We start from the raw sequence: 16,067 nt of genomic DNA, 5'->3' as shown, positions 1-16,067 counted from the left end.
CAGGCTGAGAAGGGACAGTCAGGTTGGCAAAACAGTCAGGTTTAGGGATTTCAAGTTACAATTACTTACAAAAGCAGCCCTATCAGTGAGAAATGATTAACATATAGGGAACTTTGTATGTACATTAATATTTTTAAAAGAAGTTTTTTAGTGTCAGTATCACTTTAAGAACCACAAATAGTTGGTATTTCGCCAGATAAACTTGGCAAGTAACTGGGGAGGTTCAATAGAAGCCCTATGTAAATCTGCCACTGTGCCTAGCACAGGCCTATACATGGCAAATCAGAACAGTTCCACATAATGCCATTGTCCAGCCCTTGGACCTTCAGTTATTGTTCTAGTATAATTCCCTCAGTAGGTGCTGGGAGTTGTACTTAAATAAAAGCAGGGGGTAACCTTGGGGGCACCCTAAGAGGGACCGTAGGTACCAGTGTTCCAGCATTTTTGCATGGGGGTCTCATTATTCCAAATTCACCCAGTCGCCACTCTTCACTACATCTTGGGTGGGTGGGGGAGGCTTGCCATGGGTGCAGTAGGAATATGGCCACCAGTGTCTTGCTCTGCTCTGCCCATATTGTCCTCCTGATGCCATCTTGCCCTACTGTTACCAATATCTGCCATTGCTGCCACTAGAAATCCTGCATGGTGGCTCTGTTCTGTTGCCTCTTGAAAAGTATTACTTTCTGCCCAAAACGGGAGAAATGTTACGGAAACAATCAGCACTATCTCACTGCTGCAATAAACGTCACAGAACCTCTGTATTTTCAAAACAGAATTCATGCATTGGGGAAAATATGCCAGTCCTGCTGCTTGTAATGCTCTACAAAAGGCCACTCTATGCAGCCTCTCATATGTGGGATAGAGATAATAGAGATAGATAGATAGATAGATAGATAATATGATAGTTAAATAGATAGATGATAGCTTAGATAAATAGACAGGCAGATGATAGATTAGATAGATGATAGATAGATAGAGATAGATAGATAGATAGATAGATAGATAGATAGATAGATAGATAGATAGATCAGATAAATAGACAGATAGATAGATAGATAGATAGATAGATAGATAGATAGATAGATAGATGATATGATAGTTAAATAGATAGATGATAGCTTAGATAGATAGACAGGCAGATGATAGATTAGATAGATGATAGATAGATAGATAGATAGATGATATGATATGATAGTTAAATAGATAGATGATAGATAGATAGATAGATAGATAGATAGATAGATAGATGATATGATATGATAGTTAAATAGATAGATGATAGATAGATAGATAAATAGACAGGCAGATGATAGATAGATAGATAGATAGATAGATAGATAGATAGATGATATGATAGTTAAATAGATAGATAGATAAATTAGATAAATCGATAGATAGATAGGTAGATAGATAGATAGATAGATAGATGATATGATAGAGATATTTCTAAAACATACTTCAGATAATTGGCCGGGCAGAACTGGTTACACCCAGCACAAAGGTTTATAACCCATAGCGCCTCCTGGATAAGTTCTTCCCTTGGGACAGGGATCCTATGAGCCGGCGCTGCCTGTCCCTCGTACTCGCTGTGCCGCTCCTGTGCCTCCTCCTTGTGTCTGAGCCCCCCATTGCCCCAGGTGGGTATCGCTGCTCGGCTGTGCCATTGAGGGAGGAGGGTGCAGGGCTGGGAGCCTTGGGCTACACACTGGCAACGAGCTAACGTTTATGGAAGTCAGTAGGAAGTTTTGCATTAGGGGAATATTGTGTTATAAATTTATTAACTCGCGGTCCTTGCGAACAGAATATTTTTGCCATTTTAGATGAAGCGCTGCCTATATACTATCCATGAATTTACATACATACAAACACATTGTACATCTGTGACTGATTTGACTAGAGAGCAGTGATTTACATGGCAACTCTGTGCCAGTGCCAATGGGTATCACTGCAGCCTGCAGTGGATGGGATTACATCTGGATTTTTAGGGAAAGTATAATTGGATCATTGACCACAAGTAAAATAAAACTATATACACCTGCTAATAAGAATTATTGGGAAAAGGTATATGATTATGACACAGTGTGTGCTTCAACTGCCAGGTATCCAGGCCCAGATTTGTGGCGAGGCCACAAAGGGCTGGGCCTAGGGCGGCAGAAATTTAGGGGCTGCATGCTGCCCCGCCGCAACAAAATTGTGACATTTTGCTCCCATACGGAGCAAAATGTCACAATTGCGATTGCGTCGGCGCGGCACGGGGGAGGTGTTTGTTTGCGCATGCGCGGGGGGGGGGCCCCGGTTTGAAATCCGGCGCTGCAGGTACACAATAAATGGACTATCTAAATGGACTATCTACTTCCAAAACACCAGTGAAAAGATTTTAAAGGGGAAGTAAAAGTCATATTTAAGCAAGTGAGCCCCTGAACAGCACACCCTTATCCTCCCTGACTGCTCCACTGAGATAGTGTGTGTATATATGTTGTGTATATATACTGTATATACTAACATATACAGTGGAGGAAATAATTATTTGACCCCTCACTGATTTTGTAAGTTTGTCCAATGACAAAGAAATGAAAAGTCTCAGAACAGTATCATTTCAATGGTAGGTTTATTTTAACAGTGGCAGATAGCACATCAAAAGGAAAATCGAAAAAATAACTTTAAATAAAAGATAGCAACTGATTTGCATTTCATTGAGTGAAATGAGTTTTTGAACCCCTACCAACCATTAAGAGTTCTGGCTCCCACAGAGTGGTTAGACACTTCTACTCAATTAGTCAACCTCATTAAGGACACCTGTCTTAACTAGTCACCTGTATAAAAGACACCTGTCCACAGAATCAATCAATCAAGCAGACTCCAAACTCTCCAACATGGGAAAGACCAAAGAGCTGTCCAAGGATGTCAGAGACAAAATTGTAGACCTGCACAAGGCTGGAATGGGCTACAAAACCATTAGCAAGAAGCTGGGAGAGAAGGTGACAACTGTTAGTGCGATTGTTCGAAAATGGAAGGAGCACAAAATGACCATCAATCGACCTCGCTCTGGGGCTCCACGCAAGATCTCACCTCGTGGGGTGTCAACGATTCTGAGAAAGGTGAAAAAGCATCCTAGAACTACACGGGAGGAGTTAGTTAATGACCTCAAATTAGCAGGGACCACAGTCACCAAGAAAACCATTGGAAACACATTACACCGCAATGGATTAAAATCCTGCAGGGCTCGCAAGGTCCCCCTGCTCAAGAAGGCACATGTGCAGGCCCGTCTGAAGTTTGCCAATGAACACCTGAATGATTCTGTGAGTGACTGGGAGAAGGTGCTGTGGTCTGATGAGACCAAAATAGAGCTCTTTGGCATTAACTCAACTCGCTGTGTTTGGAGGAAGAAAAATGCTGCCTATGACCCCCAAAACACCGTCCCCACCGTCAAGCATGGGGGTGGAAACATTTTGCTTTGGGGGTGTTTTTCTGCTAAGGGCACAGGACAACTTATTCGCATTAACGGGAAAATGGACGGAGCCATGTATCGTGAAATCCTGAACGACAACCTCCTTCCCTCTGCCAGGAAACTGAAAATGGGTCGTGGATGGGTGCTCCAGCACGACAATGACCCAAAACATACAGCAAAGGCAACAAAGGAGTGGCTCAAGAAGAAGCACATTAAGGTCATGGAGTGGCCTAGTCAGTCTCCGGACCTTAATCCAATAGAAAACCTATGGAGGGAGCTCAAGCTCAGAGTTGCACAGAGACAGCCTCGAAACCTTAGGGATTTAGAGATGATCTGCAAAGAGGAGTGGGACCAACATTCCTCCTAAAATGTGCGCAAACTTGGTCATCAATTACAAGAAACGTTTGACCTCTGTGCTTGCAAACAAGGGATTTTCCACTAAGTATTAAGTCTTTTTTTGTTAGAGGGTTCAAAAACTTATTTCACTCAATGAAATGCAAATCAGTTGCTATCTTTTATTTAAAGTTATTTTTTCGATTTTCCTTTTGATGTGCTATCTGCCACTGTTAAAATAAACCTACCATTGAAATGATACTGTTCTGAGACTTTTCATTTCTTTGTCATTGGACAAACTTACAAAATCAGTGAGGGGTCAAATAATTATTTCCTCCACTGTAGGCACATACCACTTATTATACCACTTATTATATCACATATTTTCTCATCCCTTCAGCAGAGATTGGCGTCCGACCTGTCAAGAAACTTCTAAATGACTCGGTTACATTCACCATGGAGCCGGTTGAATTCGCCCCAGAAGACACCACTATCAGGTGGAAAAGTCAAGAAAAATATCAGGAAATTGGATTTTGCAGAAGGAAGCTTTTCAGTGGGATCAGCCCTCAGTTTAACAACCGCGTTGACTGCAACGGTGACACCCGGGTCACTATCAGGAACCTGTCACGGGCTGATAGCGGCCTGTACATTCTCTCCTATACGTTACCATGCAAAGTGAAAAAAGATGTGAAATATCATGATCTTACTGTATATGGTAAGTATGAGATGTTCCACTGAACAATATGCTTCTCCTTGCCCTGGTTGGTACTTCTGTAACTGGCAGTAACTAGGTTAAGGCTATAGTTAAATCCATCCTGGGTGCCCCGACAGCTTCTACAGCCTCTGTATATATATATATGTCATTATAAAATGTACCTTTGCCTACAGAGCCTGTTCCTGCCCCGCACGTAGAGAAGGAAGTGGAGGGGAATTCTGCTACTTGGTGCAATTTCACTCTCTATTGTTCTGTCCCAGCAAACTCCCCAGTGGAATGGTACCATTGGCAGAAAGGGAATAATGAGACGGGGTACCGGCACTATATGAATGGACCCTCCATCCAGGTGTCACTGCACAGCCAATCATTGGGGACTTTGGATGAGGAGTTTATCTGCACTGTGTATAACCCAGCCAATCAGAAAAGCACCTCCATTCACATAAAGGACATCTGCACTCTAATGGCAGACAGTGAGTAGCCATTCCTTAGTGTGTGTGTTATGGACTAGAATTGATGGCTTTATATTGGCTGGGCAGTTTAGGCAATCTTGACCATACCAGCTGACTGTATTGGCACGTGTGGCACTTTAGAAGGCAATTTCAACCAAGTTTCATCTGCTGATGGTTCCATTCTGGGGGTGGGAGGATCATTAGCAGATGCAGAAGCTAGAGGAGACCAGGGGAGCTCAGACTCACATATAGGTACCCCTGTTCCTTTTCCACTTTGTGGTGTCTTTGAGGCCCATAAACTAAAAGTCATGGGTTTTTTTTCACAATTTGTATTTTTTTGTGCAAAAATATGATTTTTTTTTTAATTTAAAAATGTATTATACGCCAAAACTAAGGTAAAAATATGCCAAAAAAAAGCTGTTGAGATCATGTAGAAGTCAATGGCAGCTGTCCTTTTTCAATTGGCTAATCTCAATTTAGACTAATCTTGCTTTGTTTTTTTTAGGGGTTTTTCACATTTTCATTTGTGCAACAAAATTACACGGGAACAACTTTTTTTTCACTCCAAATGCATTAAAGTCAATGGGCGTTTTCCCATCGAATTTTGTTGCAGCAAGTTTTTGATGCAGTTTAACAAAAAAAATGCAGAATTTCCCCTCAAATCCAAGGCCGGCAAAAAAAATCACTACTGATATTATCATATTTAGAAACATATTGTATCTATCTGTTATTGTGCCACTGAGTAATAATAGTCTCAATTAACTCGATTGACTTGAGTTCTTTTTCTTACAGGTTCCATTCACTTGAACAAACCTCAGAGACCTTCCCAACTGGATGAATCCATCTTTATCACATGCTCTACCATAGCCTTTGTGATTTTGGCTGTAATAACTATTATTGTAGTAAATGGTATTGGGAAGCACTTATCTAATGGGTTGAGTAGTCTGAAATAGTAAGTAACAAGGAGTTTATAAAACCAAATGAAAATATATTTCATGTTTCATAATATGGCTCAGTTATGAGCATAGTGCAGTTTCCCATAGTATCCAATCAGCAGTTACTTTTGACCAACCTTTTATCAAAACAATTTGCCAATGGCAAAATGCAGAAATTCTCCATGCCTGGTGAAAAAATTCACTCATCACTAATAGCCTTCTCAAAAAATATCCAATTGCAAACTCACATCCATTTTCTTGTACTGCAGCCAAGCGGGAGTGCTGACTACATGATGTGACCTGAATGCTTTGGCTCTGTTGTTGATCTTGCTAGTATTACTATGTATATAGCACATTTACATTATAATTAAAGAATAAACATGATCACGAAATTTCTATCCCGTTGCAAAGCCCCCTATTCCTACCTGTTGATTTGCTTGCCTTACTAGATTGTGCTTGTTTCTAATTGACTGCCTCCTTATTTTCCTATTTAGTACCCCCCATTTATTTTGCACCCAGTTTATCTTTCTGGATAATTCGAAGCTTGTTCCCACACTGCTCTAGCTGCCGAGCCCCCCAGTTCTCTACAGATTCCTAGTAGATGCCATCAACACCTGTGCTTTGAAAAATGGACACATCTCAGTAAGGGAAGAGTCAATCCAAATTTCTGCAGACCCTTATATTGGGGGAACAGGGAGTTTGGCTGGCAGGTATATTTATATTCACAGGAGGTTGCATGTAACAGAATAGGTGAGTAGGCTCTGATGTAACTACAGAATATCAGGAGTGTGTGCAGCATAAACCAAGCCAAGAAAGCATTTTGTGGCTGAAAGGATATAAGAAGTCCTATTTTAATGTACACAAAAGTAAGTTCAGTGTTTTTAATTTGCCTCTGAAAAAGTCAAATTAAAGGAGGACTAAACCCAAACCCAGTCCACAGCCGAGATCCATCCCCCACCACTGTCTCCCTCCAAGCTCCCTCCTGCAACAGCTGTTCTCTTTCAGGCTGATGGCCCACGGAGCTAGTTAGCCACCCTCCATAGATCTCTGCTACCAGGGTCGGACTCCCCCTGGGGCCCTGCAAGTGCCCCCACTGGCCATGTCCCCCGCACCCCTTAACCCTCACAGGGGCCCCCACTAAGCCTCCCTATTCCCCTGCAGGGTTCCACACCCAACGTCCTCCTCTGAGCGTGCATATGTTTAACGTGTCAGGGGAGGAATGGTTGGCCGGGGGAGCGCTGACAAGGGTCGGGGCCAGTCTGACCCTGTCTGCTACTGTGGGTGACTAACTGCTCTGAGATGCCTTTCCACTGGCAACATTAGGAGTTGCCGGTGTAAAGGCCTACGCATGGCTTTGGCTTTCCGAAGTTGCACGAAATTGCCTGCAGAAGGAAACTTCATGTGACTTCAGAAAGCCGAAGAGATGTGTAGGCCTTTCCACTGATGACGACTCATTCTTGCCAGTGGAAAATCAACTTGGAGTGGTTAGTTGCCTGCAGCAGCAGAGATCTATTGTGGGCAACTAACTCGCTCCATGGGCCATCAGCCTCAAAGTGTCCCTGTGTCCTGACCTGCCATAAATCTGCAGCTGAGTTCAAAGGTGCCATTTTCTTCTGTCTCTCAAACCTCTTCTGTTAGCGCAGACAACATTATCAGCCTCCTGAATCAGCTTTGACCGCACATACTCCAGCAAGATCCATATTGGAGAAATGACCTCCCTTTAATCTCAACTGTGCAGCTCTGCAGATCTATGTCAGGTCAGGACATAGGGACACGTACAAACAGAATAGCTGTTGCAGGAGAGAGTTTGTAGTGGGGAGCGTGGTGGGATTTGAAGCAGGGCTGTGGATAGGTTAGGGTCTAGTTCTCCTTTAAGAACATTGGAAGCAGAATTTCTGTTGCCAGTCTTATCAGTAGGATAATATACATCATCTTTGTGAGACATATTTATGACCATGTAAGAACACATAAGTAAACATGTAGCTTGCGGGATACATGGGATAAAAGGGTAGAATGAAATGTGACACTGAACTACTTCAGTGAGAGCTATAGGTGATCACATTTTATATTATATATCTATATATATATATATATATATATATATATATATATATATATACAGGTATATCTATATATAGATAGATATATAGAGATAGATAGATAGATATATAGATAGATAGATGATAGACCGATAGATAGATATAGATCGATAGATATAGATCGATAGATAGATATAGATCAATAGATAGATAAAGATAGATTAGATAGATATAGATATATAGAGGATAGATAGATATATAGATATCGATAGATATAGATAGATAGATGATAGATAGATAAATAGCTATAGATAGATTAGATAGATATAGATAGATATTGATAGATATAGATAGATTAGATAGATATATAGATAGAGAATATAAATAGATAGATATAGATTAGATAGATAGATATACCCTGTAGATAGATAGATAGATATCGATAGATGGATAGATAGATAGATATACCCTGTAGATAGATAGATAGATATCGATAGATGGATAGATAGATTAGATAGATATATAGATAGATATCGATATAGATTAGATAGATATAGATACTGTAGATAGATAGATAGATAGATAGATAGATAGATAGATAGATAGATATCGATATAGATAGAGATATATAGATATAGAGAATATAAATAGATAGATATAGATTAGATAGATAGATATACCCTGTAGATAGATAGATAGATATCGATAGATGGATAGATAGATTAGATAGATAAATAGATAGATAGATATCGATAAATAGATATAGATAGATAGATAGATATATATAGATATAGAGAATATAAATAGATAGATATAGATTAGATAGATATAGATACTGTAGATAGATAGATAGATAGATAGATAGATAGAATAAAGTCATAAATAAAGCATTTTGTGACTTTCCTTTATGGTTTTTTTTTTGCAAAAATTGTTCATCTGCCCTGAGGTAGATTATTTATAATGAAATAACTGCAAGTTTGCCCAGAATTCTGTCACCTCATAGGTATCTATGGGAAGTTGTGTCATATTATTTCAACACTTTCTTTTTTACAACAGGAAAAATGTAGGGTTGAGGTAGCATACTAAATAAAATTAATATAAAAAAGTATACATAAAATAACAATTGAATATTTAAAAAAAAACAAAACATGAAAATATGCATTTTTTTTTTAAATTCAGTAATGTATAGCTGGGAGCACAGCCAATAGCCTGTGGTTTTTTATCAGATAAACAACTCTCAGAAAATGAGGTCAAGTTCTTGCAGAGCTGGTTTAGTCGGCTGCTGCTGTTGGTAAAAAGCTGCGGAAACGGCCGGTGCTTCATAAATAACCGTGGTGATACTTCTGTGGGTTTATATAGAATCAAGTAGGTCATCCGCAAATACGAGTGGTAATAATAATCATCTTGTTTCCCCTGACTTTCCTTACCATAAACGAACAAACATATTCTGAAAGCCTTTAGGCAACATTTGACAACTTATATTGACTCTTCAAGATGGCACCCCTTTAACATTAGATGAAGGGGTAGTGATTTCATGGCCCACCAACATGTGGAGATGGTAGCCAGCATGGCACAGTGATGCCAGCAGCACCTCTGGATAGCGAATATATAGATTGTAAGCTCTACGGGGCAGGGACCTTAATGTTTTATTGATTTTTTATTAGACTTAAGGTATGGAGATCCAAATTACGGAAAGACCCCTTATCCGGAATACCCTTGGTCCCGAGCATTCTGGATAACGGGTCCTATACCTGTATTCAAATTAACACGTCCATTACATATAGTATCAAAACAGATGTTCACTTTTGTGCCATAATTGTTTTCCTGTTTTTTTTCCATTTCATCTATCTTCAGATCTTCCAATGTGGAGGCCACCTCCCAACCTAAGAAGATAGGATAGTTTAAAAACCTAATTATTCATTCTCCACGACTAGGAAGCTGGAATAGCCTGTCATGAATGGAAGAAGCAATCTATAAAGGGTTTCTATTAGTTACAAATATACAGTATATATTGTGCTGAAACAGGCAACCCTCCCAATCTTGGTTTGTCTCTATGTAACATCACTTGTTTTGTGGAATATTTTGGCGATGTGTAATAAATATAGGGAAAATACATTTTGATCACTATCAGAGTATGACCATGTCTACAATGTTCCTATATCAGGCCAAGAGTATAGTATATCAGTATAGACTTGATGGGGTAACTCTGAAAGCCATGGAATATCCATATTATTGAGGATGTTTCTAAATGATTCTATAGAAGGTAATAGAACCAGAATGAGTCTATTAAGTGACAAATATAATTTCACAACTAGTGATGAGTGAATCTGTTCCGTTTTGCTTAGCTGAAAAATTTTCGAATCTTTCAAAAGATTCGCGAAACGGCGAAAATGTCGCACGTCAAAAAAAAATGTCGCCCGCGGCTATTCTTTTGTCGCCCGCGGCTATTATTTCGTCATCCGCGGCTATTATTTAGTCACCCTCGGATATTATTTAGTCACCCTCGGATATTATTTTGTCGCCTGCGGCTATTATTTCATTGCGCAGCTATTATTTCGGTGTGTGGCTATTATTTTGTCGCACGGCTATTATTTTGTCGCACGGCTATTATTTTGTCGCACGGCTATTATTTTGTCGCCCGCGACACGGGCAACAATTTTTGGATGTGCAGCGAATCCATGCCTGGCGAAGCATTTCGCCCATCACTATTCACAACTGCTTTTAGTATCTGGTGTGTGGTTTCCTCTAGACCAGCAGTTGACCCCTTTGGGGGCCGAACGACCCTTTCACAGGGGTCGCCCAAGACCATTGGAAAATTCACTACAGATTTGATACCCGGGTTTTATAAAGGAAAAAATAATTCAAAAACATACTTTTTATCTTAAAGATGTTTTGTAATGTGCTGTCTTTGGGAGATCTTATCCGTTCATTTGGCTTTAAATCCCATCTGTATGCTGATGATACCCAAATTTACTTTTCGACCCCTTCATTAACAGTTCAAACTAAGACTCAAATCTCTAACTGCCTCCTGGCTATCTCTAATTGGATGAACCAACGCCACCTCAAACTGAACTAATGATATTTGCGCCTAAGCCTGGTCCTACCTCCCCCCTTTAACTATCTCTATTGATGGCACCCTCATCAACCCTGTCAATTCGGCACGTTGTTTGGGGGGGATCTTTGACTCCTGTCTCTCCTTCTCTGACCATATTAACACCACTGTCAAAACCTGTCACTTTTTCTTACGCAATATTGCCAAAATCCGTCCCTTTCTCTCTACTGCAACAGCTAGGCTGCTCATGCATGCTCTCATCCTGTCACGACTGGACTACTGTAACCTGCTACTAACCAGCCTCCCTAACTCCCATCTCTCTGACCAACAGTCTATATTAAATACTGCTGCCAGAATTCTCCTCGTCTCACCCAGGAGAGTTCAGGCCCTTCCCCTGCTAAAGTCCTTATCGTGGCTTCCTATTAAACAGAATATCTTACAAACTCCTTTTCCTAACCTTCAAAGCCCTCCATTCCTCTGCTCCTCACTACATCTCTTCCCTTGTGTCTCCATATGTTCCTGGCCGACTCCTTCGTTCCTCGCTGAGCAATCGCTTGGTTGCGCCCCCCACTACTACTGCTGTTTCCCGCCTTAACCCTTTCTGCCCTGCTGCCCCTTACATTGGGAATGCCCTCCCTGATTTCCTCCGGAGAGAATCCTCCCCCAGTCTTTTTAAAACTAAACTTAAAGACTCCCTTTTGGAGCACTCACCCAGCACCTGATCTGGGAACTGGCACTTATACTGTAATGTCACCTACTGTGACCTACAGCACTTATATTTGCCTATTTGTGTCTGAAAGTTAGCCTCCCATATAGATTGTAAGCTCTACGGGGCAGGGACCTCCATCCTCTTGTGTCTTTGACTCTTACCCTCCCATATAGATTGTAAGCTCTACGGGGCAGGGACCTCCATCCTCTTGTGTCTTTGACTCTTACCCTCCCATATAGATTGTAAGCTCTACGGGGCAGGGACCTCCATCCTCTTTTGTTCTTGACTCTTATTGCAACTGTACCTTGTATTTATTTGTATTTATTGTTGTACTTATCCATTATCTTTAACCCCCTGTTTGTATTAATGTATTCTACTGTATTCTACAGTGCTGCGTACATAAGTAGCGCTTTATAAATAAAGATATACATACCTATATATATATTTTAATCAGCACCAAAATCAGAATCAGTAATACGAGAATAGGGAGAATCACATACTGTTTAATCCACCTTGTATTATCTGTAATAAAAATGACAAAAAAAAATAGTTGATTGACATTGTTCCATCCTGCAGTGAGGGCAAAGGATGAGAGTTGTTATCAATGTTTGTATGGCAATAATAGCAGTACTACATTGGGTTAATAGAGCTTCTGTAGCAGAATCCTGCATTGTAATCTGTTTTTCACAAACAGATTTTTAATTTTAAAATTTCACATGGGGCTAGCTATATTCTTCATTGCCCAGGGTGCCCCAGCCATGTGACCTGTGCTCTGATAAACTTCAGTCACACTTTACTGCTGTGCTGCAAGTTGGAGTGATATCCCCCCCTCCCCCCCAGCAGCCGATCAGCAGAACAATGGGAAGGGAGCAAGATAGCAGCTCCCAGTAGGTATCAGAATAGCACTCAATAGTAAGAAATCCAAGTCCGGCTTGGGACTCCTCCAGTTACATGGGAGTAGGAGAAACAATAGGTTAGCTGAAAGCAGTTCTAATGTGTAGCGCTGGCTGAAAGCTCAGACTCAGGCACAATGCACTGAGATGGCGCCTACACACCAATATTACAGCTACAAATACATTTGTTGGTTCAAGAATAAACTGTTAAATGGCAGAGTGAATTATTTCCTATGTAAACAGTGAAAACCAGAAAACTTATGACAGTTTCCCTTTAAAAGTAAACATCCTATTGGCTACTATTGAATACTACTCCTGTGCCAACCTAGTGCCTTTTACATATGGGGGTTAATGTTAAAAGTGCTGTCCACCCAAAAACCTTTAAGTGTAGTAAAAGAATTAATACAACCCAACATCTATATATAAATATTTTCACTTCCAGGTGGAGTAGAGGTAGAGGTTTCTCTTGATATTTAATTATAGATTAGCAGCCAATATAAAGGCATGTATGGCTACAGAACCTGGGTGTTTGGTATCATTACAGAACTAAAAACAAATCCCCACAAATGATTATCCATTCTCTACTCACCAGTGACTATCAACATGGGATAATGGCAGATATCATGTACATAAACGCTCTGATTCTTTTTATCTCCCGGGTTTTGTACCAAACATAGCAATTCCATATTGTCTGCCCTATTGTGCAGGGATATCTCCACTGTGCTTCTCCCAGTATAGTGCTGGTACCCAGCGCCTTTATATCTGTACAGCCAACTGAGGGACCCCGAGGATACGTTGCTTGGAACGGAACAATGAAGAGTAAAATTACACCAAGTCTTGCTGTTGATAACTCCTTCTGTTTTTATGTCTGGTAACGGAACAGGTTCTGTTATAAAGGAAAAATATTAATACAAATTAGCTACATACAGTATCATTGTAAAGGTCAAGCAGTGTCACTAATATATATATATATATATATATATATATATATATATATATAGTCCAATAATAAACCTGCTATATATATATATATATATATATGTTGTAGATGAGTGTACATATATAGGCCTGCTATCCGATTGTCCCTCAGGCCAAAATATACAGATATTGTGCAAATTCAATTGTTCTATTAATTGGGGCTGAATCACATGAAGGTGAAGTGAAGCGGAGCTGCTAATAAACCATTGCCATTCAATGTTTTGGAGGGTCCGTGCAGCCAAAGGGCTGGCACCACTCTACAGCAGATGTAGAATGAAGAGAGTATAGTGCCCACACAAACTGCAAGAATTCTGGGAAATCTGTACAAATAGAGCTTTCTTGTCTACACCTTAACTGCAACACAGCATTACATGGCACGGTTTTAATAAGGATGTCTTGCAAATATAATATGCTCCTTTGGGTCATAGAATGGACCTGGCAATGACTGGTCCCCCCCATAGTTGTATCAGCTTTACCCAAATATATTGTGTGTCAAGGACTGTCTAGATGCCAGCAATCATATATTAACTCATAGAGCTGGGTTTGTAATGAATAACCTATGTGGGACGCTATAAGGAAATCTAATTGGGTTATGTGCCACATCCCTATACATGTACGATTAAATGGTGCCACCAATCAGTCAGAGTAGCTAATAAAGATATGAGAAAAAAAGATGTTCAAATGTATGTTATATTCCTGATTTACTGTTAGAATACATACCATAGACGGTGAGATTGAAATACACTGTTTTTATATCCGCGTTTCTAAGAGTAATTAACAATTTATAGACGTCACTGTCCTCCATTCTCAGGTCTCTGATTCTCAATGTTGTTCCTCCGTCAGATGCTTCCAGGCGGTTAGCGAATCGACTGTTCTGGATAATTAAATTGAAATCCTTGTATTCTGCCAGTTTGAAGGTATCGCCATGGTGTTCCAGTTCCCAGACTACTCTTTTTAGTGGGACCCGCTGCACATGGTGTTGGAAGGAGACAGACTGGTTTAGGAGCCCATTCACCTGGAGAGGAGCCTCTTGCCTTCCTGTAGGGAACAGTGGCAATTAAACATACTAATAACTCTTTCTTTGACAACATTATAAGTTTCAATGGATACAAATACAGTTAACAGAGGAGTTAGGTCATTGTAAGTACCCTTCTCTATACTAGTGCTCACAAAGAGCCTAACCTACATTCCAAGTTCACCCATTTGTCAGAAAAAGGTATCTGAATTGAAACTGTAAGCATCTTCTGATTGTTCTGATTTGCTGCCAAGATCCTCCTTTTTAAACATTGTGTAAAAAGGTTTTTCATATAACATTGTCCTTACCCGAGACCAGCAGGAGAGAAGGCAACATGAGTAGAATTGTGAGCTCTTCAGACATCTTCCTGTGCATGTTCTGTGGGTCTGGGCGCAGGGGTTATACAGTGTGGGGGAGGCAGAATGTGAGATAAAAGGAAATGCAATGACCGTACTTTATTATACACCTTCTCTGTAACCACTGGGTTCCTTCCTAGGAGGCTGGGCAGTCACTTCATAGGGGAGTAAAGTATAAAACTATCTCAGTTTCACAAATAATATAATATAAACCCAGCAGATTAATTTATTGTACAAAGAAATAGCAACACAAGGATACACGGGTCAAACAAGTATAATTTTTAGTCAATGTGTGTAAAAAACTGGAGGGATAAAACAGAACTTCTTAGGGCTGTGGCACACGGGGAGACTAATCTCCCCAAAATACCATCCCACCGGCGAGTATGTAAATCGTCAAGGTACCTGCTACACAGTAAACACCAATAATAAATGGAGAAGGGACTGTTTAAGTTTCCATAGGACAAATTATATATATATATATATATATATATATATATATATGACAGGCAATTGGGTTAAAATGAAACAAATGGGTTGCAGAGCTATTTAATTCCGTTTGTTGGAGCCATTGACCTGAACGTTACAGTAGACAGTATGGGTCATTTCAGAAGGAAATGCAAAATAAGGCACAATTCATTATTTATTCACCTACAATGCAACATTTTCTCCCTAAATTATGGGGTAATTGTGCCCATCACCGGCTAATGAAAATGTATCTGCCTGCAGGGTCAGACTGGGCCGGCGGCCCTGACCCGATCCCTGTTGCCGCCAATGTCTTCCCCTGATACGTTTAACTCACACGTGCTTAGGTTGAGGATGCCGGGTGGGTGGCCGGGGCCCCTGCAGGGGGTTAGGGAGGGCACGGTGGGGGCCTCTGTGGGGGTGCGGTTGATGCGGCCGGAGGGGGTACCTTGGGGGGTGCGGGGCCCCTGGGGTGGCAGCCCCGGTGGACCCTGCACCCCCCAGTCTGACCCTGTCTACCTGAAGGGGGAGGTGCACACTATAAGGTTAGATATAATAATAATATGATTCACCCCTCTTACTAGGGTTACGGTTCTTTTGACGAAGATAATGGCAAAAGCATGATGGGCAATTTCTTACAAGTTGGTCCTGGGTAGTGAATTCTACGTATTTCCCTCCCCAGC

General features: G+C 40.6%; 2 protein-coding genes across 2 annotated transcripts; one reads left to right on the top strand and one right to left on the bottom strand.

Moving 5' to 3' along the window:
* The first annotated feature begins 4,174 nt into the window (after nucleotides 1-4,174).
* On the top strand, nucleotides 4,175-7,593 carry LOC116408200. Its single transcript, XM_031894897.1, has 3 exons — nucleotides 4,175-4,496; nucleotides 4,670-4,966; nucleotides 5,738-7,593. Exons 1-3 carry the CDS (start codon nucleotides 4,238-4,240, stop codon nucleotides 5,896-5,898), a joined length of 717 nt encoding a protein of 238 aa, XP_031750757.1. The 5' UTR covers nucleotides 4,175-4,237; the 3' UTR covers nucleotides 5,899-7,593.
* A 4,520-nt stretch (nucleotides 7,594-12,113) lies between these two features.
* On the bottom strand, nucleotides 12,114-14,941 carry LOC116408201 (SLAM family member 5-like). The gene is made up of 4 exons (XM_031894899.1): nucleotides 14,875-14,941; nucleotides 14,272-14,589; nucleotides 13,163-13,459; nucleotides 12,114-12,202 (listed from the first exon to the last, which is right to left on the bottom strand). Exons 1-4 carry the CDS (start codon nucleotides 14,939-14,941, stop codon nucleotides 12,114-12,116), a joined length of 771 nt encoding a protein of 256 aa, XP_031750759.1.
* Nucleotides 14,942-16,067: the final 1,126 nt, after the last annotated feature.

The sequence above is a fragment of the Xenopus tropicalis genome, unplaced genomic scaffold, assembly GCF_000004195.4.
Source record: "Xenopus tropicalis strain Nigerian unplaced genomic scaffold, UCB_Xtro_10.0 Sca12, whole genome shotgun sequence".
Taxonomy (NCBI): Eukaryota; Metazoa; Chordata; class Amphibia; order Anura; family Pipidae; genus Xenopus; species Xenopus tropicalis.
This window is presented reverse-complemented; position numbering and strand designations above follow the sequence as displayed.

Bases quoted from the DNA above. Each gene is read 5' to 3' on its own strand.
- LOC116408200 (XM_031894897.1), top strand. From the start codon at position 4,238: ATGGAGCCGGTTGAATTCGCCCCAGAAGACACCACTATCAGGTGGAAA. The intron at 4,497-4,669 runs GTAAGTATGAGA...CTTTGCCTACAG, and splicing joins TCATGATCTTACTGTATATG to AGCCTGTTCCTGCCCCGCAC. The intron at 4,967-5,737 runs GTGAGTAGCCAT...TTTTTCTTACAG, and splicing joins CTGCACTCTAATGGCAGACA to GTTCCATTCACTTGAACAAA.
- LOC116408201 (XM_031894899.1), bottom strand. From the start codon at position 14,941: ATGCACAGGAAGATGTCTGAAGAGCTCACAATTCTACTCATGTTGCCT. The intron at 13,460-14,271 runs GTATGTATTCTA...CCTTTATAACAG, and splicing joins TTTCAATCTCACCGTCTATG to AACCTGTTCCGTTACCAGAC. The intron at 12,203-13,162 runs GTGAGTAGAGAA...TTTTTATTACAG, and splicing joins TCCCATGTTGATAGTCACTG to ATAATACAAGGTGGATTAAA.